Genomic DNA, 24,714 nt, shown 5'->3' with positions numbered 1-24,714 from the left:
TGCCAGGTGGGCAGCGGCGGCGGGGGGAAGATGAGCGTTCCGACGGGCCGCGGGGCGAGCGCGGAGCGCGGGGGTGGCCCGCAGCGGGGCCCCGCCCTGGCGGGAGCGGGCCCGGGGCTGGGCGGTTGCGGTGCCGCGGGGGCGCCGAGCGGCTTGTCCCGCGGCCTGCGGGGCTGGAGGCGCGGAGCGGGGAGAGCGGCCCCATGCAGGGCGAGAGAGGGAGTCGGGGAGCAGCTCCGCGGGCTGGTACCTCGGGCAGCGGCCGAGGAGGGCGGTTGTGGAGCTTGAGGTTCCTGACTAGCGCTGTGCCAGCGTTCCGCAGCTCTTAACCAGCCCGGCCGTGGCAATCAGTGGCCCAAACCTGTGCAGGAGTGTCCCGGAACATTTTGGCTAAAGAGTGGCCATGCTTTCAGATAGAGCAAAGGCTTCCCTCTTGAGTCCGTGCTTGTTGCTAGTTTAAAATTACGCAGAGTAAAAAGCCGAGAATAAACTTTGCAAACCTGGAATCAGTTAGGTTGGATTTAACTCTTAACACGGTGTCAGTCACAACAAATTTGTGGTGGCTTTTTTTTTTAAATATATTTTTGTAAGCTGCGTTGAAAAGTGATTCTCTCATTCGTATTCTACTGTTAAAGATTTAGGTTAAAGGATTCTTGGATGTCTCCTTTAGGGTGGCGAGATGAATGCTGAAACGAGTCCTTTAGATCCAAACTTCCAGCCTTCCCCTGCAACAATCGGCTTGATTCTCGCTGGTGTATCTCCATCTACTGGTGGGAAACGGGTCCTTGAAATACTCCTGATATCGTTAGGCAGCTGTAAACTCTGTGGAAATATAAGCATCATTTTAGTCTTTTGATTTACATGGCTTTTCCTTTGTGGAAAGGCAAGCACACATTTCCTGCAGGAATTCTAGTAACGAGAGTGTGGAGTGTCTGCTGCTTTCAGTAGTATATTCAGCCAAATGGTACTGAGTGTGTAACTCTCCAAATGAATGTCCCATTTATCAATAAAACAGTATCAAATGGATGAAATTAGTTTTGACTTGCCAAGTTGCCTGTTGTAAACTTTTACTTTTTGTTATATATATATATATTTATATTTCATTTTTTGATTTATTTTTGCAAAACAGGTGCAGCCATGCAAGAAAGCATACGTTTTGCTTCATCAGGAGATGATGTTAAAATATGGGATTCCTCGTCTCTAACTGTGGTGGAGCAGTTCAGCCCACACGCACCCTCACATCCCGTCAGCTCACTATGTTGGGCCAGCAATAGTATCCTTTACAGTTTCAGCCATAGTTTTGTGGGTGTCCTGCAAAATTTTAGGTTTTGTTTTGTTTATTTTTTTAATTAAAGTGTCTGTAAATCAGGCCTGATGCGGTTTTGAATACAGGATTTTATATGCAGTTTTATATACAAGATTTGTATCTATTGTGAAGAAAATGTGGTTCTCTGTGTTGAAGTGATTTACAAAATAAGCTCATGCTGCTAAATGCTTCTGAAGAAGTTGCTCTTCCTTTAGGAGGCTAACACTTATTTAATGATTATGATATGCTTGAATTGCCTACCAACTGTAAAGATTACTAATTTGTTTCTTTAATAGTTGATTACAATATTCACTTTCTAGGCAATGCTTAATTTACTGCCAAGGTTTGACAAAGCAATTGCTAGTGCAGTAAAATTAAATACATAGTGTAGAGAGGAAAATGGTAATGCAAGATTTTGTTTGTTTTGCTTGAACACCTTCTCAGTGATTCTGATAGTCTTTGGTAGTGTGCGCTTACCTCTTACTCTGTAGGCACTGGCTTTCTTTGTGCTGTTTGCAGCATTTACAGACGAAGCATAAAAGTGTTGGATGTATAAGAAAATATCCATTCTTATGCATGAAACTGGATTTGGTCTATTAAGACTTTTCACCTCTGTCTTGGAAGCCTGTTATGTGAGGTGCCAAGTGTTAGGTGAATATATGAGAAATTCCATGGAAACAGCACACTGTCAGGTGAACAGCTCTTATGGCTGTCATGGGAAAAAGGTGACGATGTCTGATCTTGATGGAAAAGAAGGACAGGATGCTGGCACATAACAACTAAGTTTTGCAAGTTCTGAATGTCCTTTAAGTCTGCAAATAAGTGGCTGTATGAGCAAAATCAATGCAATAGTGAATGTTTTAGCTATGGAGCTTACAGAGAAATTGATGCATAGGTGTATTTTTGTATACACACACACATATTGTTTAGTAAACTTTAGATACAAATAGTCTGTCTTGTCATGTTTTCTTCTGCCTAGTCTCCTCTTCACCCCCAAAACTGAAACAATGAAGTGGTTTGAATGTTGGTTAATTTGTTAGGGGTAAAGCATTGGTTTTGGTTCTACATAATTCTGTAAGCTAAAATGGTGCCTTAAAATAATGAAAGAAGTAGCCTGAACTAATCTGCCTCACAGCTCTTTGGTGTTAAATCCAGCCAATTAACCTGTGTTCTTAAAAAGCAAATATAAAATCACAATGGGTCTGAAGGTGTACAGAACAGGAATCTAAAGGATTACCCAGTTTGTCTGGTGAGGGTGCAGAGGCAGTTGCCCTGATCTGTATCTCCTTATTGAAGGGTGGTTTTTTTTTTTTACTACTTTGGGGTACTTAGTGTTATAAAAGTTTCTTTTGGCGTTTTGTTTATCTTAGTGCAGAGAGAGAGAAATTGGCAAATGTTCGTTGACTCTAGAAACTGTATGGTAATGTTGTTTAACATTTGTCATGAACAAGACTGTTCTTTAAATCCATAGTCTGCTCACAGCAACAGGTATTCCTTTGAACTGTAGTGATAAATGGGGCTCTTACTTGGGGGTGGTGGGGAAACGAAACTGTAGACCAGATAAGCTGCCTTAGCACTAAAGAGCTCTTAAATAATAACTGCCAGATACTTCTGCTCTTCTCTCTGAAAGAAATTGCTCTGCCTTGTGTTGGGAAGCAGGGGCTGTAGTTAATGCAAGAGCTTCTTAATAGAAGCTTGGAAAATAGCCTTATGTTTCTATTTCTAGGTCCCTTCAAAGTATAAGACTTTAGACTGTTTAGCCAATCTGTCTTTTGTTCAGTAAGGGAAACTCGCTGTTGCTTTTATTAATCACCAGTATAATACAATTATGGTCCATAACTTGTGACTAAGATAGATACCTGGTCACTGCTTCTGCTGCCGGTGATAAAATAGTTGTTTCAAGCTGTAAAAGCAAACCTGTTCCACTCTTTGAAATTGCTGAAGGAGTAAGTATGAATAATGCCATTCCCTGTTTTGTTTTTTTTTTCCCACTTTGCCATGTATACTGTTTGTTTCACATCTGTTTTGCATATTTTATGAACATTTGGATCAATTTAATTTTAGTATTGGTAGAGATATGACACGTATGTGAAGACACTTCCTTGCCTATATAATTAAATTCATCTAACGAGTGGGGGGAATAGTGCTTCTGAAATAGCTCTACCAGTAAGAAAATACAACTGCAGTTACACTGGCATCTGATGCTGCTGGCTTCCTGCTGGGGGAATTTGCCTGCTGAGCCTCATTGTGACAGCCCAAGGCACAGTGGTGCAACCTTGATCTAATGGGTAGGTGACAGAACAGAGCTCAGGTTTGAACTTCATTTTCCAACTTGAATTGCCAGTATTCTGCATTCCTGTGACTGTACATTGGAAAACATAAGAGTCTATATAAAGGTTGTTCTCAGAGTTTACATGCACTAGAAATTTCTGGAAATAAATAAAATAGGAGAACTTCTGTTATGTTTTTAGTGGTTGTTTATTTATTTTTTTCCCTGTTAAATGCAAGCTATAAACCATAAACTCCTCAGAAAGCTGGACTTGGTTTTAGAAGAGTCTCTTGACATGGTTACTTGAATGACTTGTTACTATTGTAAACCATTCTAATTATTCTCCTTGGGTAGGTATTGTAATGCTAATTTGGACTGGAAATTTTCTGAAGAGGTGTTCAAACTGGACTTTTAGGTTGCTGAAGCAAATGCTTTCAAAGATGGAGTGTTTGTCCTGGAGATTTCACTAAATCTGATGTATAGCTAATGCAATGATTTCCAGTTTTACCATGTCAATAATTGGATGGACTTGTTTTTCCTTAATTCAAATCTCAGGAACTTAAAAGTGAATTTTCAACATGATAGAACTGAATAATAATTTGTCCTCGGTGTAGGACTGTCATTAAGATTGACATTTTTTTCGAAAGCTGGTACTTGAGTGATTATTTTAAAAAGAATCATTTTATCAAATTATGAGGTTTGCTGCTATAAAATTCTGTGTAATGTTTAGGGAATGTGAAGTACATGACTTAGACAACTTTTTGATTTTCCTTTAAGGAGTTTTTTCCTAAACTTAGCATATCCTTTTTAAAACTCAAAACCTGAATAGAAGCCTGTGATTACAATTTAGAGAGCTAGAATTTAAAGGGAAAATGTATATTGAAGGAAAAGGTGCTAAAAAATTTTGAAATGGGAATGGGAAAGCTTGAGCATTTGAGTTTATTAATAAAAGTATTAAATATTAAAGTATATTAAACATATCTGGATTTTAAGTACCTGTTGATGGGAAATGTCTATAGTGTACCAATAGCTCTGTTGGTCAGCGGGACTGTTGATGAAGATGAAAATACACATCAATATGCTTCTAAGTAGATAGGAATAAATCCCTTAATTGTCTTTAACATGTTTTTTTTCCCCTTCTCCATCAGGCAAAACAGACGTGTGTGAGCTTAAATTCTAGTTCTTCATATATTGTGAGTGGAGGCCTTGATAACACAGTTAATATCTGGGATCTGAAATCCAGAAAGGTTTACCGTAGCATTAAGGTAAGTTTGACTCAGGAAGAACTGTAACTTTGACGACTTCCAAGTTTTGCTGCCAACTGTAAAACAAACAACAAGACAAAACCCCCAAACCAAAAAAAACTTTCTCTAAGTCATGTATTTGTAGGATCAAGTTCACAAATAGGAGCTGGAACAGGGATGTGTCTTGTTCAAGTTTATGTTCTCTGTGTGCTGTAAATAGCAAACTGAATTTAACAAGCATACTTGATGTCTTCAGAGTAGAATTCTAAAATAACCGATGTTTAAATTTTCAGAATAGGCATCTTATTTTGTGAATTTGTATTGATATTCTCTGATGGGGACTTTTTCCAAGGGCAGCATTGCAGATGTTTGAAATAAGAAAATGCTTTTGTATTTATAGAATACTGCAGTAGAACTAATGTTATGCAAAACCAGAACATGGTTGTCTTCTTCTAACTGATCCAGTGTGAATTTCCTGTTCATAACTGTTGTTATGATGCACAGAACTTAGGATTATCTAGTTTATTTCCATGATGCCTTCAGCAGATGATTTGACCTCTCTTAGTACCGCTGTTAAAGAGACTGTAGAACTTTAGCTTTGCTCTGTTCTTTTTTCTTGGATTTTTAAAGGCACAGTTTGAAACAAAACTACTAAGTAGCTAATACAATACTTTAAATGTATTTTTATTCTTTCCGGGCTAGACGTACGTGATTGTCTTCCCCTGTATGTTCAGTAAACATGTCATCATTACAAATGATTATACTGAAAAGCTATTTGATAAATAAATGTATTAATGCTAAAAGTGACAGAAGGGGAATTTGGCAGTAGTATATCAGATGAACAGAAAGCATATTCAAATATCACTAGTTTCTGGAAGATTTAACTTTTAAAATAACATTAGTGACACCTGTGGTACATATCTCTATGGTTATCTTATTAAAATATTGTATATAATTAGAGCATAATATTTATTAATTTATTAAAACGCTTTTCTGAAAACAGACAGTGGTTAAAATATAATGGCTGATCTTCAGTATGTTCTGCTGCTGTTTTCTGAGATACTAAATAATAACATTTAAAAATATTATTTGAGTTACAGATGGTCAGAAAAAAAAACCAAGCCGAAGTTTTTCTCCAAAAGCACAGATTAGGAAGGAATATGGTTATGTCTTCAACCCTCTCCCTCTAACCTCTCTCCCCCACAGGATCATAAAGATGAAGTCACCTGTGTTACATATAATTGGAACGATTGCTACATTGCTTCTGGATCTTTGAGTGGTGAAATCATCCTGCACAGCGTTACCACCAATTTATCAAGTACTCCCTTTGGTCACGGCAGCCGTCAGGTAGGCTTATCAGTTTTAAGTTCCTTTCAGGTATGAAGCTTGAATTTGCAGCCTTTAGAAACTGCAAGTATGTATCAAGAGCTTTTAAGTTTTGCTAGTCTGTTTCCTTTTATTTATCAAGAGCACACTTACAGAAAGGGACAAACAGACTATTGTGTGTATTCTAGTCTTAAATAATAAGTAACATTGAAATACAAATTTCTCAAGTACTTTTACTTCTATACAGGTTACAGCACATTTTACTTTGTAGATGCTAATTCCTCAAGAACAAACTTCTACACATCTTAGAACTGAACAAAAACCAGTCAGCTTTGTAAACCAAAGCAGGATTTCAATGCACAACTCAGTGTATGTTGTTGCAAAGAACAAAGACCATGTAGTCTGGGCTCTGATTTACGCAAAGTAATCAGATTTACAACTGAATAGAGCCGTCTGTACAGTAGGGGTGAATATAAGCCTGCATTTAGAAAAAATAAATTTATTTAATCTGGAGATTAAAATTCCACAGCTGCTCAAAGAGAAAAGCAATGAGATTTTAATTACCTACTTAGGTGTTTAGGTGAGATTTTTGGATAACTAGTTTGAAGGAAAACTGGGCAAAAGACAAACACAAAGCATGTGTACTACTACTTAAGGGCTTTGGTAGGGGTTTCCACTGTCATTTATTTTTGCAGACTTGAAAGATACTGGAGCATTAGAGGGTATCATTAGGGGAATTCCCTTGATGTAAAGACATCTGCAGTAGCAAATGAGCTGTGTTGTCCCATCAGAAGTTCCAGTGTACGTTCTTAGTATGAATGTTGTCTTGGGCACAACCAAGTGTTTGTGTTTTGGGGATTCTTTTATTTGTTTACTGAGACATTTTGTACAGAGGTAAGAGCTGCCTAGGGGTTGCAGAGACATTACTTTGGTTGTAAACCTGACCTTTAATGTCACAAGGAATCCTGAAGTTGTGACTTACTCATTTTCTGTTACTGCAACAGCTTTATTCAGTCCTAGATTGTAGATAGAGTGTGAAGTTAAATTTTTCTCCTGTCTGGCATGAACAATATAACTTGATGAAGAATCTATTACAACTTTATAGCATCACGGGAATTGTGGTACACTTTTTGTTGAAAAATCTCTATTAAATTCAAACTGTCTCTCCTCTTAGGTGCTGCAGTGTCTTTGATCCATCACCATAGTCTCATACTTATAGTGAAGCAAAATTGTACTTCATACTTGGTTTGGTCTTAGAAATCCATCTGTATAGTCAGATCATTTTTCTGGTTTGATTGTTATGATCTTATGAAAAATGTGTATGCGAGGCAGGATCTGCAGGGATACCCATGGCTGGATTACACAGCTGAGGTGAATATCCAGAGTGGGCACTATGTTGCCAGTTAATTGGAAGATGAATCCTCGTCTGAGGATGATTTGCATCAACCTGTTTGATATATTCAACTCTTTCCACCAAAAAGTGATTAGGAATAAGTGATGCAGTGAATAGCTATTTTGGCAGATAAAATCAAGAGGCCTGCTGCAAAACCGAGTGACCTTTAAGATGGATAAAGATATTTGAAGTGTTAAATCAAAGTAATTGTTAGAACAGAGCTACTATTCACTTTCTGAAGGGCCTTTAACATTTTCTAAATGGGGGGCAGTTATTTGATTGCAGCCTTAATTTAAATGGAGTCAAGCTATAATTGTGTAATGGGATGGCTACATGGATGTCCCAGTTTATCAGCTTACTTTATATCCTAAAAATTATCTTTGCTCTTAGGTGCAAAAATAGCTTTATTTTTGGTTTGGGGTTTTAATTGGTACTTGTAGAGAATTGCAGGATTAATTGTGCAGTGAAGCAAATATCTGAAGATGTAATTCTGTTAAATTTAAAAAGCCTGTACTTGATTTATAGTTTAGGGGCCCAGTTTTCCAAGAGTAAGCTTGAATAGATGCACTGTATGTTGTCCTGCGTGATCCTGGCACTGGCTGTCTGGATTAGTAAGGGTCAACACTCCCTAGTAACTTTTTTACAACTGAAGAATGTGAGGTCAAACTAACCTTATAACATTTACTTTGTCTTTCTTTGATTCATCATGATGGAATGTAATTTCCTTGCCAGTTAATTTCTGATACTGTATAGATTTCACAAGTAGTAGAATAGCCCAAGGTCGCAGTGCTTTCTGTGACTTTAAACAATTTTCCTTTCATATGAGTATCAGCCTATATTCTATTAATTGATTTTGATTTAGAAACACCTTTGTGCTTTATTAGAGTTGAATTCTTGCACAGGGTTGTTTGCAGATCCCATAATTTGTCTTTGCTGTTGGTATTCATTTAGCCTACCCAATTCTTATCTGTTTGCTGTTGTGAGGATGAATTAAGGTTTGTTTCAAAACATAATGTTTGTTCAAGTCTTCACTGCCTGGTGCTATTTTCCTAGCAACAGGATTTAGTTTAGTTGTTTGAACAGCTGGCTGGTTTGTAAAGAAGTGTGATGAGTTCTAGTCACTCCATACAGTGAAACAGCTTTAGAAGCTGAAGACTATCGGCTATGTTTACATCCGCCTTCACACTTATAAGGCTTGCTAAGGTGTAAAGGAGATTAAGAAACTGCTATCTTTAAGCAAGGTAATCAATGATGCTAGACTGTTTTTGGTTTGATTTTGAGCTTCTCACTGTTTTTCTGGCAGCGAAAAACCCTGAGTGTAACAAGTCTTTCTTAGCAATGGACCAACCATTTTCTGAAGTGCTCTGTTTCTTGTTTGCCTGCCTTACTGTGAAGCTTAAAGATGAAATGTACTTTTATTTTCCATGGAAAATCTACTCCAATCTCAACTAAGACAAAAAGATAGTATAGCACAGTGAACACTCCAGTGAACACTCAATAGCATGTTGTTATATTCATGGTGTTACAAAATTCATGCAGAATTTAGTCAGTATTTTAAAGGTAAAGACAGAATGCTACTTCATGAAACCTATTCTCATTCTAAAATACAGTTTCTAATTTGCTTCGATTATGGATGGGAAATGAGGAAAAGGTAGCTAGGACTTGTTGTAAGTGATATGCTTTGACTACCTGCATCTTAATACTCGATGCTTTCACATGTGAAGCTTGGTTGTCTGCTGGTTTTAACTGTGCTAAGCTTAAAGCTGTATTTTTTCACCCAGATGTTTCTCAGATAAAGTTTTTTGTTAGGTTGGTTGTTTTTTTGTTGTTTGTGGGGTTTTTTTGTTTGTTGTTTTTTTTTGTTAGAAAACTTCAAATATAGTGAATCACTACTGGGAGGAGAAATGTCTTAGTTTTGTCTTGTCTAGCAGCCTTTCAGAAATGAGGTTCTTTCATGCCTCCAGCTGTCTGGGCAAGAATTTGAAACTCGATCTGTCAGGGCTGCCAATATGATGCATCAGACTGTCTCATAAAAGTGTGCATGGATTTAAGTGCCTCTGTTCCTTGAGTCTGATGGAGCAATTGCTTTATTGCCAGTGAAGTTTGTTGCTAACCTGATTCAGTGAAAGGGAGGAGTGAGTAGGAGCTTCCTCACACCTTGCACCTCCTTCATTGGCAACCTGAAATTAAACTGTGGAGTTGCTCTGAGGAAACACTATGACTTCAATGAGAAGTGGGGAACAGAGGTAATATGGGGAAGATATTAATATGTATATTAAAAAAATGGAGAACTTGCCTTAGGCCTGTGAGATTTGAAGGAAAAACTCAAGAAAAAAAGATGGGAGACTTGGTAGGATAGCAAGGGAGGTTTGAGGAGAGCTAGAAGAGAGTTTTCTTGGTGGGCAGGAGGACAGAGGAGGGAGAAAATAGAACAAGAGCAGATGCTAGGGCAGTAAGGAAGGTATTTGGAGCTGAAGAAGTGAGAGAACTGTGAGGGACACATATGTTTCTCATGTAGATCATGTACATAATTGAAACTGCTACTCCCGAGTCTCTCAATTTTTTTTTTTTTAATATAAATAAACAGAAAAATGCTGATAAAAATGCCTCTGTCATGCCCAGTAGAGGACCATATTGATTATTAACAGTCATCTTCTGTCATATTTGGATATGCAGTTGAGGATGTGACACTTCTTTGTGGAGCAATTAGGCGTCCAGCAAGACATGCAATATAGGGGCTAGAAATTATCTTGGAAGCATACAAACCAACAAATATCTCCATTACTATGAAGTTAAAGAGAGAAACAGGACAAAATCCAGTACAGTGCTTTGTGACATGGATTATACTAGAATAATATAAGAGCTTTTTGAGAGCATTTTCAGACAAATGTAATGGCTTTCATCTGTCTGGACTTGAGTAAAGCACTTGATTCAGTGCCTTGTGAGAAAATGTTAGAGAGGATGGAGCTTTAGGAAGGACTTGAGGATGGGTAAGAAACTGGCTGTAAGAAAGAAGACAGTAGGTGATAACAAAAGAACAATATTTGTTTGGTTTATTGATATATAATCTTAATATTTTCAGTAATGGTTATGATGTGAGGAAGTTGGAAGGTATTGTCCGAATGAGGGAGGATTTTGACAGTATCTAAAAATGATTGAAATAATAGACATGAGAACAACTGTGGCAGTATAGAAATGAAGCTATCAGACTCAGGTTACAACTGAGGCTTTTCGTATCAGGCTAGGATTTGAAAATTCTGAAGGGAAAGAAGAACTTGGGTGTCTTGATCATAAAATGGCAATGAGCAACCAAAACAGATTGGATCACAAAAAGGAAATTGCAGTGTAGGATGTGTCAGGACAAGTATTTACAGTACAAAACGGAGGAAGTGTTACAGCCTTTGTTAAAGGTAGTAGCAAAATGTTTTGAGGATCCTGTAGGATTTTAGTTGTCCATATTCAAGAAAGATTTGAACTGAGAGTGTTGCAAAGAGATTGTGATGGTAACAAAAACACAGTCTTTGGAGACGGAGTCTCACTAACTTTTTATATCAAAATAAAGGCTGAAAGAAGGTACGGTGGCTGCTTTATAATCGGAAAGATCCTTTGAAACAATATGGTGGAAACAAAATACTTAGCTGCTTCTGAAAGGTAATTTAAGTTCCTGTATTACATGGTTCTGTGGTAGCACGACTGTGTGTATTAAACCGGGCATGTTATGCTCTTCTGTGGTCCTGGCTCACAGGGTGAAGTCTGTTCTTCTGCAGGACCTACATAATTGCATAACTCTGTAGTCTGTGTCTTATCAAATTGGCTTATGTCCAAGTACTTGAAATCAGTGGAGGGGATTTAAGTTTAACATTCTTGGCAGGAGACCAATTGGTGAAATCATGTAGCTTTCTGCTCATTTAATTTCAGATGTAGTGGTTGGTGGTTTTTTTTTCTGTGGTGGTTTGTGATTTTTATTTTTTTTTTTTGGTAATATGTATGATGGCATGATATGCTGAAAAATCAATAAACTTTTCCAGAAGTTTTGTTTGCTTGTTTCCCCCATCTCCCCTTGTTCTTCATTTTGCTGATCAGCTCACATGCAAAAATGACATTGTAATGCCAAATGAACATTTTATTATTATTACTATTACTGTTGTTTTTCAGAGTGGCCAGCTTTTGTGAACTACTTTAACTTAATGTAAGAAGTGTATTCCTAATGTGTTTGCATGTTTATAAAATAATTTAATGTGGTGTTTAATAGTGGTATTATGGTTCATTTTTTATGTCTGTTTTACAGCCTATTCGACACTTGAAATATTCATCCTTTAAGAAATCCTTGCTGGGCAGTGTTTCTGACAGTGGCAATGTAACTCTGTGGGATGTAAATAGCCAGAACCCGTATCATAATTTTGAAAACACTCATAAAGCACCAGCTTCGGAAATCTGCTTTTCTCCAGTCAATAAGCTGCTGCTTGTAACTGTAGGTTTGGATAAAAGAATTATTCTCTATGACACTTCAAGTAAAAAGTGAGTATATTAAAGACCTCGATTTTTATAGGATCTTTATTTGGTTTTTATAAACTGAAAAAGCATGTTGAATGGTAAGATGAAATACTTAACTCAGACCACATTCAGAGCAGTTGAAGCGGTTGGTGTATCACTGCTGGATAACCTGCTCCATAGTCTTTTTTGCTTTTTTATTTAAAACAAAACAAAAGCCCCAAGCAAACAACCAGAAAAACCCAGGGCAGGCAGGAACTGACTGAGGTGCTACAGACAAATGACCCCTCCTAAGTGCTTGTATATGGGCTTTGCTTGTTGATACAGAGCAAGTAGCTCCATGAGGACCTGTAGCCACCTGAGCTTTGGCTTGGCTGCTTTTTTAGTTCAGGGTACAAGACGTAACTGTGGTAACATGCACAGAGCTGCTGAGATAGAGAGCCTTAAATGTGGGAGGATATTGGCTGAAAAGGCAGGAATTACGGGCCTGTTTAGTAAGAGGGTAGGATGGCAAGTGGTTTCATAGAATTTTGGTTCTAGCGTGGGTGGTACTTTCACTGCAGCTGAATGAAAGCAGGAGTCTGGCTTTGGTTTGGAGGGTGTGCAGTAGAATGCAAGCTAAGACCTGGAGTTCTTCCTAGAGGTGGGGGACGGCTGGAGTTGATGGGCTTGGGAAGCTAGAAGATGTAGGTAGTATGATTGTTACTGGAAATTACGATAACAGTAAATAATTTACGTGTCACAACTGCTGTTATGAAGGCATTTTGATCCTCACCTGGTGAAATATTTTGGAGCATATGCAGTATTTAATTTGTTAAGCATAAGCACTTAATCCACTATTTTCTAAGATATTTCACTAACCTAATCCACTGTTCTCTAATGTAATTAACTGAATTTACCTGGCACCAGAGAAGTGGAACTACAGACCTGTAGTTGAATTATGAAAGGTTTGATATATATATATATGTATTTTTTTTTTAGGTACTCTGTTCTGAATAGTCTAACTTTTGAACTCTAAAAGCTTCTTTATCCTGTCCTTTCTCCCATTTGAAGATTACTGACAACAATAGTAGCTGATTTTCCTCTGACAACAGTAGACTTCATGCCTGATGGTACTACTTTGGCTATAGGATGTTCCCGGGGAAAAATCTGCCAGTATGACTTAAGACAATTGACATCACCAGTGAAAAGAGTTATTGCTCACAAAGGCTGTGTGAAATGCATACGTCTTCAGTTCAGTAGCACTTTTTCCAAGGTAAAAAAACCTTTCATTTTAATTGCTCGATATGCAGGTTAGTGAAATCAAAGCAGAAGTTCTAAAAAAAGACTTAGCATTCGATTTCTAAACATTGTAGATGCCAACAGAAGTGGTTCATACCAACACAGAAATTATAAACTGCTCAGTCCTAAGTGCTATTTTGGGGGGTTTTAATGTGGAATTCCCGCCACCTCTAGCCTCAGTGTAGAAGTGAATAAAACTTTAGTCTTAAATTTCCTGTTGGTGAATATGCTGCCATTGCAGCTCAGTCTGTGACAACTTAGATTCATTTGCAGGCTGTAGCCGAAGGGTCTGTCATGGCCCGTCCACTTAAGAGGAAGAGACATAGCTGCCTCTCTTGAGGTATTTTTCATGGTCTTATATATGGTCTTTTGCAGACATATATAAACAGTGTAGAAGTTGATTAAATAATAGAGGAGTCTTACGAGGTTCTTCCAAGACTTAATTAAGCTCTACTCTGTCCAGCAAATTCACACATCAATTCAGTGGAGATGGAAGTAACCTTTGAAGTGGATTCTTTAATGCTCAGAGACTTTCCTCTTCTTCCAGCACACTTGCTGCTATAATTGACTATTCCTTTACTATTTGGAGGCCCTAACAATGTAATCTCTTCTTTTTCCTGTGCCTAGGATAAAAATTATTAATAGCTCACGCCAGGTCACTTCTTTGTTACTTTAAATTCTGTTGCTGTTCTTTTGCAGGTCCACACAGTATTCATGTAATAATACAGGTGTTTCACATGTTCTTTGAAGTTAAGTTTTTTTTTGTATTTGTAAAGGCATATCTCCTAGGCAACCTTTGCAACTTGAACTGAATTTTTTAGTATTTTGAAACAGAAAGAATATTGGCATATATTTTTACTTTTAGCTGAAGCAATAATAACTTCTCTTAATTTGTTCTACTTTTTTCTTCAGTCTAACCTTACAGGTTCTTCAAATAAACCTGTATCCAAAAAAGCAGAAGTCAAAGCTGGTAGTAATCCTGGAGGAATTCAAAATATTGGCATAAAAAATGTTGCCTCTCAAGCATCAGCAACAGTTTCACCTCATCTGACATTGCCAAGTGAGAATAAGGGAGGAGAGGTTCTTCAAGAGAAAACAGGTATTGTCATCTTCATGGAATCATAGAATCATTTTGGTTGGAAAAGACCTTTAAGATCATCGAGTCCAACCACTAACCCAGCACTGCCAAGTCTACCATGTTCCTAAGAACCTCATCTGTGTGTCTTTTGAGCACCTCCAGGAATGGTCTTTTGCGTTTTGTCATGTAGATTATCCTTATATACGTGGTGTGTTTTCTGACACAATGTCTGTATGGAATGTAGAGCTAATGGTTTGTAATTCCATTAATAGACAGGAGTAACAGACCTATTCTAAAAAAACAACCAAAGAACAACAAGAAAACATTACCAACCAAACCAACCACAGGGAAAAAAAAAAAACCCTAGGCCAAAAACCCAAGTGAGAACTGAACTTTTTTTTTTATTTGTATGAGGCACGATTCCAATATCACGTGATAGGAAAGATGTTAAATATAGTTGTAAGTATAATTAGTTGTATAACTGTACTTGCTATTTATGCTTCTGAAATTAACAAGTTCTTTATAAGAATTCTCAGCATTATTCTAAAAATTCTGACAGTGTGTGAAATGTATTCGTAAAATTTTATTTAATTGAAGAGTTCTCAAAATATGGTCAAATAGCTAACACTGGTTTGGTTCTTGAAAAAAATCCTCAGTTCATTTTAAAGTAACAGCACTTTTTCCATCCCTTTTTAAATAAGGAGAAATACATTTAGCAACAGTAATTAGGCAATAGCCACTGCAGTCCTTAGGGATGTGTATTAATGACCTCCCTTGGGTATGCAGTGAAGTATGAGGTGAAGTAGAATGCTTCGTATATATGCAAGAAGTATCGCTAATCAACATTACTGAATGGTGTGGAAAATTTTATTTTAGTTAAAATATGTGATTTATTATCTTTATTTGATGATGTAGTGGCTGTTACCCCTTAAATAGGACTGTTCATAATAAAAAAGTGTTTTAAGAATATAAAGGTTTACCAAGTAAAAGAAATATTTTTCATTAAACTGAATGTTCACTTTAGAGGTAAAGACCTCTGAATGCTTCAGAAGGTCTTTAACTTAAAAATGAGAATGGCTGAGAGACCACAAACTGCATTTGTTCTGGGGAAGGTCTTCTAGACCCTGAATATGGGCTTTAACTTTGGAGAAATAGGGACATTTAGTAGAGTGGTCTGATGGCATATTTAAAACAAACAAAAAATCCCCCACCTGTTCATATGGCTTATAAATGGCCTGTGGGTTTTTCTCACAGATATTTTAAAGTACAAAAGTGTAAACGAATCCAGAAAGTGATGAGAAGTTTGGATGCACTTTGATCTGGCTTCCCGTAAACTTCTATTTAATATTTGTCTTCTGGTTTAGGTAATTCCTACATTTAGATTACTGGGAATTTGTAAAAATATACAGGACACTTTGCCCTATTTTTTATTATGCTTTTTCCGTGCAGATCCTCTGTAGGTTCTGGCACAGGTTGGTACTGTGATTCTAGTTTGACTCAGTGCACCAAGTATTTACTTAACTAGCAAGTGCAATCCTATGTGTGTGTCACAACTGATATCTTAAGGAGTGGAAAACGTGATATATTAATACATTTAGAAATGAAATCTGAAACCTGACTCAAATTGCATTTTATGTAAATACTTAGACATCAGTAATTGTAGTCATCTACCCAGTCACATTTGCATCACTTGAACAAGTAATCCCACATTGAGAAGTAGTTACAGGTTTTATGAATGATGGTTTGTTTCTTTTTTTTTTAAATAAAGCCATTGTATGTATAGGAGATTTATGTATTGCATGACACTAATGTACTTTGCATAGATCTTAACTCACACAAGCAAAATTTAGGCACTTTTAGATTTAGGAGATCAGTGAGGACGCAGTAGTGGCTTCCTTACAGACCTGATCTGGTTTTCAAACATAGTAAATCGTGGAAGTTATTTAGATGGTTATCCTAGCAGTTCAGTTCATTTCTCCATGGATTCCTCATCTAAAACTGTGCTTTGGATAATTACTGGGGGTTTTTTTTGGACTCAGGATACGCTTCCATTATGCAGACAACTGTCCCTGCTACCATGCATACAAAAGAGAACTTTTATCTCCTGGATTGGGCCAGGGATGGGGCTTGAGGGTGGTGTGCAAAGGTCGAAGAACAAGTTTCTTTTGTCTGTAACTGTAACTGACTTCCTAATATTAGAAACAAGTAGAGACTATCCTAACATCAGGTAAGCTTTAGAATAGGTCTTTCATAGAAATACCCTTAAAATGCCTAATGGCTAGAGCAAAGCAGATTTCTCTTCTTGCAGAATAAATGTAAATTTTGATCATCTGAATGTGGTCACCTTCTTAGCAGAAGATGCATTCACTAGTCTTCATTTCACCTGATACATCATAAATTTGCTGCATCTCTCATGTAGATTTTTCTGAAAACGGGTGCATTCTCTGGTTTAACAACTTTCTCTTTTAAAAAGAGGAGAGGAATTCAATTATATCTTATTTTTCTTAATAGGTAACTTAGCTTTTAGTTATTCACCTGTGATTACAACCCAAATGGGGATGTTAACATTGACCCTCTAACTGGAATCTGTAGAAGATTCTAGAGTGCTTACTGGGCGTTATGCTTTCTGTGATATTGTTTAGGGATGATATGTTATTTTTGGAAAACATAAATTACTAACTGAATGTTGTTGCCCTTTTAAGGCTTTCCTCATAGTTGCAGCTTGGATGTGATTCCATCTAAAGAAACAGATCATGGGAAAAGTGCTGCTTTAAATAATGTTGATGATTTGGGTCGGAGTAGTTTTGGAGATGTGTTTTCTCCAGTCAGAGACGGTAAGTTCTAATACTGAAATTTGTGAAGCATCATTCATGTGTATATAGCATGGTGTTTTGATATCTGTGTATTACCTACTGCCGCACCTACTTATATTTTAACTTGGTTTTGATTATTAACTTGATGCAATGATACAAATATCAACGTAGGTTTCATTTAATAAGCACTTTTTGTTCTGGTATTTTGTAGATATTGGAAGTAAAGCGAATGAAGATCCTCAAGGAAAAGGAGATGGTAACATAATTTCGGTATATTTTTCTTTGTCAGTGGTAGGCCTTTGGAGGCCTGCCTAGTTCTTGCACACTGATTTTGTCATGCCACTGAAAATAAACGAACTATGAAAGTAGGCACTGAAACAAACTCTTCTAGAAATTGTCTAACATGTTGAGGAGCTAAGACACAACATGGTAAAAGGAAATAAAGTCCTAAAGTGATTTTGCTTTTTCCTTTGTGCAATTTATAGGGATCTGTAGAGGCTTTTTGTGCTTTATTACTTTCATAAAGACAATGACAGCATAAGTTTGATTTAAGGATTTGTTTTTTGTGGGGTGCATTTTTGGTTTTTGTTTATTTGGTTTTGCTTGCTTGGGTTATTTTGTTCATTTGTGGGGCTGCGCAGACATTTTAATTGTGGGTTTGGTTTGGGGTGTATGTGTTTGTTGTTTGATCTGTGTGTTTCACCCTTCACTTTTCACTTTAGCTCTAGATTTTCAGTCCTACCTTCTGGGTTTGGATTTTCTCCCGCAGTTCACCACTGCCTTACCAGTAAAAAGGAACCCTGTGGGCAGTAGTGCACAGGGAATACGGTCCAGCCCATTACATGCACTTGTGGGGTCTCCAGTTAAAGAAGAGGAAGGACATCTAGAGACTGACACTAAGAAAATAAATCTTGGAAAGCAAGAATCTAAAGAAGTCTTGAAGCAGGTATGCTATACTAATTCTTGTTATGAGACATTGTTTTAGAAGCTTGACAGTATACTGCTACTTGAAGGAAAAATCCTTAGTAGTGTCCCATCTAATCTTATTTTGCAACTCTGTGCACACTATTGACACAAGCCCGTATAGTGTTGTGCAGTTTTAAGTGCGTCGGCCTTCAGCAATGCAAGATAAATGTATGTTTCTCTTAAATAAGCTCAGGTTACAAAAGTTTGCATGAAACAAAACTGGGCTGGCCTAAGAAATATTTTGATTTTTCTAGAAAATCAAGAGTGATCATCAGTTGGTTGCACCAGCATGATTGATGGTGGTATACTAGGTCAATTCCACCCTCTTCTTTCCCTGTTCTCCATCACCCTCTTCTTCCTTCTTGAGTTATCTCTGCAGAGACCCTTGCTGCCTTTATTGCTTTTGAGAAGTTCAGGTTTGCTAGGAATGATGTTTATAACTTTGTCACATAATGTTTGATGTGAGGCCTCTGGGTGTTTCACTCTTTTCTGTGTGTGCACACTTGAGACAATTTTGAATATTTTAGCAATCCATTTTTAAGATGTCTTGCTAGAAAATGAAAAACATATATTTGTCAGCAGATTCCTAAAAGCAAATGTGACTGAAGGTGTGTTCCTGAAAACTTAGTCTTCAGGCACAATTAGATAATTATAACGAGTTCATAGTATTTTTTTAAATTATTATTTTTATTCTCAGCTTTCAAAATCAAGCTCATCAAGTGCAGAATCTGTTACTTTAAGTCCTCCACCATCATCCACTCCTGTAAAGGCTCCTGATACAAATGAGAGACTAGTGAAGAATATTCAGGCCCATCCTGCATATGATCTACCAGTAAATGGTACTACCTCAACAAGTAAGTTTATCATTTTGGCTCAGTCTTAGGCGTGGTTGATTGTGAGTGGATGTGAAACCTGATTAAATGGCCTTAGCACTAAAATAGAACATCTGATCTTGATTCTTCTGTAAATCCAGTTAGTTCTCCCAGAACCTCTCTAGTTGCCCCTGAAAAGAGTCATTCTAAGTCTAATTTATTTTTTTTACTGAGTAATATTTGAGATAAAATATTGACAAGCCTCAAGACAAAAAATCCTTCCTATTACACTGACTCTTTTTGAAAATCTTTATTTAATTACTAAGGTCCAAAGATAACATCACCTGTCACTGCTGGAGTTGCAAGTTCACTGTCAGAAAAAATAGCAGAAACCATTGGGAGCAGCAGACCAAATGCACCTCTGACATCAATCCAAATAAACTTCATTCAGAATATGATACAAGAAACAATGGATGACTTCAGGTACTGGTGTTCCTGCAGAACGTTTTTCTTTTCAATTACATGTTTTCTTAGTAAGATGTTTTGGCATCTACTTTAACAAATTTCTACTTGTACTAGAAAATGATGCCATTAATAGCCCTAATCTTGGAAATCTAGGTATGATACTTCGTTTTTAGTAGCTCTGATGACTAATTAGACTGTCTCTGATGGCTGTTAATGCATGGCTTTGCTAATGTTTTCAGAATGAGTGTTTGAATACTTCTCAGCTGGTCAATTTATCTGCATAACAAGGTCCTTACTGCTTTTGTGAAGCCTTGTGCTGATTTCTTCCCCCAATCTGCCCCGCTTATCCCGTGTCCCAGGATGTCTAGACAGTTGACTTGTATTGATTTTGATTGTTGTTAGCTTGGCATGTATGAGGTGGAATACTGTGTGTATTTCTACTGCTGAAGCTTTACATGAAAATAATGTCTGGTGTAAATGATGATTGGTGTGGGATTACTTTGTGTTTGTGGATATCTAACTAAAGTTCCACTTGTCAGGGAAGTAGTAAGTCAAATTAACATGGATTCAGAGTGGAGTTTGAAGGAGATGGAGCAGTGGAGAGAATTCTATGTAGGGGATTGCTTTCCAACCCATGTTTAAGATGAAATAGGTTGGCTGAGATGGTGGAGGAGGAAAGAATTGCTAGACAGGGGAAGTATTGCTGTCTTGATGACAAAAAGCAATGCAAAACTAGCTTAGTAGATCCCTGTGCTGCAGCTGTTCTGGATCTGTCAACAGAAAAAACACATTGAATGTTATTAAAAGTCCTTAAATAAAAACATAGTATAGTAAAACTCCCCTGGGATTTTTTGGGGAATAATCACACATCTGATTAAGAACCGTAACTTCCGCAAGGCTTAAAATGCAGTCTGCGGATCACAGATGCTTTTCTTTCGAGTCTGTGTTCAGGCATCCCAGTGTTGGAAGGTATGCCTGTCAGTCCTGTGCTTCCAGTATCTGAGATCTGGAGCCTCAGAGATGTCGTTTCTCTTCTGACCCACACTTCTGGAGTGGCTGGAAGGCCCTGCTGGCCCCTTTCCCAGTTGTAAATTGTGGATACATTCAAATTGAATGTAAGAGATTTATTGTATTGAGGTCAGTAAGAGGGAAAGGAGACATTGCAAGCTTCTCATTGATAGGAATATCTTTTACCCTCTGGAATCTGAGGAAGGGAATTTTATCACACTTGCCTGAAACTCATTCGTCTTCAGGTAATGGGGTAAAACCCAAGAAGATTAGAAAAGGACCAGGAGGAATAAATAACTCATTTGGTTCCAAAAAGCTGCTTGTTCCTTGAGTTTTCTGTGTTTGGGAGGTGACCAACACCTTTGGGTTTCTAAGATGCCGGCTGGCATCTGTACACGATACCCCAAAGAAGATTGTTTGCCTCCCATAGGAGTTCTGAAGCACAATAACCTGTAGAAATAGAAAGTGAAGAATATATTCTGTTTGGGTTTGCTATATGTTTTAGGAAAGGAGAATGAAACAAGGTCTTTGTGTGTGTCTACATAAGAAATATACCCATCGCACAGTATTTGGTCTCAGAAGACTGCACTGTGATGTGCTGGTCAGGAAGCGCATATGAGCTCACCTGCTTTTTTGTGAGCTGTTCTCCTTTTTCTTCCTCAGCATCTGGAACACTTGTATTAGTGTAGCGTTCAGAGGGTATTTCCAACCTTGGTTCTTATAGCATAGAAGAGTTGTCCATGAACTGACAAATTCATTAATTCCTGAACAACACTTCTTATGTAGACTGACCTGGAACATTCTGTGTGTTGGAGGATGATGTATCATTTGTCACAGTTTATGTTTTGGGCCGTCTTAAAAAAAAGAGTGCTGAAAGCAATGTACTGAAAAGCTGTATTTTCAGTTGCAGGTAAATATATTTCTCTGTGATACTTGTGATCAAGGGATTGAAAATCAGCTTTGAATGATAAAAATGACAGATGTTTACAGCTTGCAAGCAAAAAAAAAATCTCAGTCACCACATATTTATGTATTTCCAAACAAAAAAATCCTAAGTCTTTCTGTACACTGGAAAATGGTCATTATGGAAGTCAATGTCATAACAAAGTATTCCAGAAAAAAAGTGGTGGAGGAGTACATTTCATGGCTTAAAGATTTTTAGACTCATGTTTCACAGTGTTGTGAAGGTGAGAAGGTGTGGAGTTCTGTGTGCTGAGGACTGGAAAGAATTAGTGTTTCCTAACTAAAACTAAGTATTGTCCTTTTGAAATTCTTCCCCCAGAGAAGCGTGTCATCGAGATATTGTGAATTTGCAAGTGGAGATGATCAAGCAGTTCCATATGCAGATGGTATGTACAAAGAGCATGGGGAGAAAGAAATTAAGTTTTTATTTTTATTAATACCAAGGCATGTCCAACATCTTTTCTCAAAACTGAAATAAATTTTGCTTATTAAGAGCAATAAAGGGAGGACTGGATGGGAAGGAGGGGGAACTATGAATTGGAATCCGTTAAACTGGTTTATGCTTGCTAAATAAAGGGAAGATATGCATTGGGTAGGTCTCCTGAATTCCATATTTCAGGAGTTATAAAAAGACAAAAGGGAAACAAATGCAACTGTCCTTTGGAAAGGACCAAGAGCTGGGGTAAGGAGGAGATAGATGGAATTCAAATAGAAAGCTTCACTTACAGGTAGCGCATGCATACAGAACCGTATTCGGTGTTCTTTAACTTCACCTTTTATGAATCTTTGTTCTTTTGATCTACATTAAAAAGACCTTGTCTCGATACTGAACATTTTAACGGAACCTGCATTAGTAGATTCTAATCCCGAAGAAGTGCAAAATATCCTTTGATAAAATATTCACTAATGTATTAATGATCAAAATACTGTATGTCAGGATAAAAAAAAAGTCTCACTTTTCTTTTGAAAAGTTTTTAAAAACAGTATTATCTGGGTTATTTAACTTTCAAAAGGGATATGAAAATGGGTAGTCTAAAAGTGGAATAATTAACTTCATAGCCGCTGATTTGGCTTCTTTTCTTTTCTCTAGAATGAAATGCACGCTTTACTTGAAAGATATTCTGTAAATGAAAGCTTAGTAGCTGAAATAGAGAGACTACGAGAGGAAAACAAAAGACTGAGGACTCACTTCTGAGAGATTTACACTGCTAATTTTATTAGCATGAACTCACTACAGGCTTATGACAGATCATCCATCATTACTGAAGTATTGTACGAAGAACTGCTATCATTTTGAACATTAATATTTTATTCTGTATTAATGGTCTAAGATACTATAGATAATTATAAAATTTGTAGCAGATAAACACTGTGTAAAGAATGTTTGCCTAGTCCTGCTAACCACCTTGAAATACGTCCTTCTAACAGAAAAACGAAAAGGATAAGTACATTATCAGAGTTTTAGCAATATGCGAAGTGCCTTTTTGTAAACAAAATCAAACCAGGACAGATGCCTTTTCTGTAAGAATTTTTTGATATAAGTACTTTTCTATCTACTGCGGTCAGAAACAATCATTGTGTCTTGCCTTTCTGATATTTTTCTTGGAGAAAAAGGGGAGAAAAAGCTCATCTACATGATGTGGAGCCTTGTTTATAAGGAGCTGAAAAGTACAGTATTCACTTTATTCAGTTGGCAACACTTCTATTCTGAGTAAAACTAGAGCTTGAAAATACTCCCAAATTCAGTGCCGTGATATTTCTTATTATATTTGTAAGTCTGAAATTTGTGCTTGTCTGCTCTGAACTTTGATGTTGCAAATGCTACTTCAACCGCACAATGAGATTTTTGTTACAACTTTAGCTATGAAACTAGAGCTCTTTTTATTTACATTTATTTGAATATTGTCACAGCTTGTCCAATTTGAATGCAACTTTAGACTTCATATCCAGCCATGAATAATGTAGCACTGTGTAAATGCGGTCTTTCAGTCCTTATCTTGAGCATTTTTTGCCCCCTCTCCCCCTCCTTTTCATTTGTAGTGGACAACACTTAATATTGAGCAGTTGTATTGGTTTGAATCTTTTTGGATTAGTATCATTGCGGCCTTTTTGAGACAGCTGCATACCAAATCTAACTAGTGTCTTAGTTGTATGATCAACATAAACATGAAAGAGAAATCATTACTTCAGTAGCATAACGATGTCATACTAGTGTGTAAACATTTCTGAAACGAAGCTCAATATGGAGTCCTGACTGCTGAAGTTCATGGGAGGTTTGGCTTGGCCTTTATTTGTGCCAAGAGATTAAATTGTCAACTTGAATTTAAAAATGAAATTAAAATTTTAAATTAAATTAAAAATTTCACTGGAAGACTTCTACAAGTGCTTCTTGCTATTTAAATTGTTCTGGAGGCTGCTTAGTTTTCTCATTTGGTTGTTTCTTTTCACACAATCAAAACTCACAATCAAACAAGGCAAGTCTGACAACATGGTGAGTTAACTAGTTACAACATCTAGTGTTAAATCCATGATGGCACTCTTCTACTATACAAGAAAACCATACTGTGTAGTATAACTTATTTTTATATGTTGTAAAACTTTAAAAAACCCTATATCTATACCTTTTCTCTAACTTTTTTTAAAAAAAGAGACTATTCCTTTTTTCACATCAGTTAACGGCAAATACAATCTTGTAGCAAAATGTGGGTGTTCAGGTAGCCTTTAATATTAGGAACAGGACTTCAAATGTCTGCAGTTCTGCTGCTTTTATAAGTTTTTAAAAATACTTCTGTATCACATGTAACTTCATGGTGAGACGGAAGAAAGTATATTAATTTTTTTTTTTAGTAACTTAACACACAATGTAGAGATTTTTTTTAAACGTTCATAGGATGTGTATGCTCAACACATTGGACACACAGTTTATGGAGACAATAGTAGTTGAAGGTAGCAAAAATATCTTGCCATTCTTCTACATGCTTTGCAGTGTTAATGAAGTAACCTTGCGTATTTGCATCTTCTTTGTTTGTTCCCTAAGTGCTCTTGCTGTTATACCCAGATGACAGCAGGGAATCACACAGGTATCTTGGGTATTTGGCTTGTAGATAATTTGTTTTCTTGACTAAGAACTGTATAATATTTTTCTTAATTCCCAAATGGAGGTGATTTTAGCAAGAGTGATTAAAAGGACACATTTTGGCCTTTAAGATTTTTAGGGCTTTTTTCCATGTCTCAGGATTACTGTAGCGCAAGTGGCTACACATGCTGTGTGGAGACCCAATATGCCTATAGTGGCACGG

The 24,714-nt window shown here is 37.0% G+C and overlaps 1 protein-coding gene across 1 annotated transcript; it reads left to right on the top strand.

Moving 5' to 3' along the window:
- Positions 1-1,137: 1,137 nt before the first annotated feature.
- Positions 1,138-22,627, top strand: NEDD1 (NEDD1 gamma-tubulin ring complex targeting factor; the record flags this gene model as incomplete). The annotated part of the gene is made up of 14 exons (XM_080353329.1): positions 1,138-1,273; positions 3,158-3,252; positions 4,724-4,840; positions 6,026-6,166; positions 11,827-12,056; positions 13,083-13,284; positions 14,223-14,409; positions 17,091-17,222; positions 17,413-17,457; positions 17,924-18,147; positions 18,865-19,021; positions 19,306-19,462; positions 21,735-21,801; positions 22,506-22,627. 14 exons carry the CDS (start codon positions 1,138-1,140, stop codon positions 22,608-22,610), a joined length of 1,995 nt encoding a protein of 664 aa, XP_080209455.1. The 3' UTR covers positions 22,611-22,627.
- Positions 22,628-24,714: the final 2,087 nt, after the last annotated feature.

The sequence above is a fragment of the Nesoenas mayeri genome, assembly GCF_963082525.1.
Source record: "Nesoenas mayeri genome assembly, chromosome: 1".
Taxonomy (NCBI): Eukaryota; Metazoa; Chordata; class Aves; order Columbiformes; family Columbidae; genus Nesoenas; species Nesoenas mayeri.
This window is presented reverse-complemented; position numbering and strand designations above follow the sequence as displayed.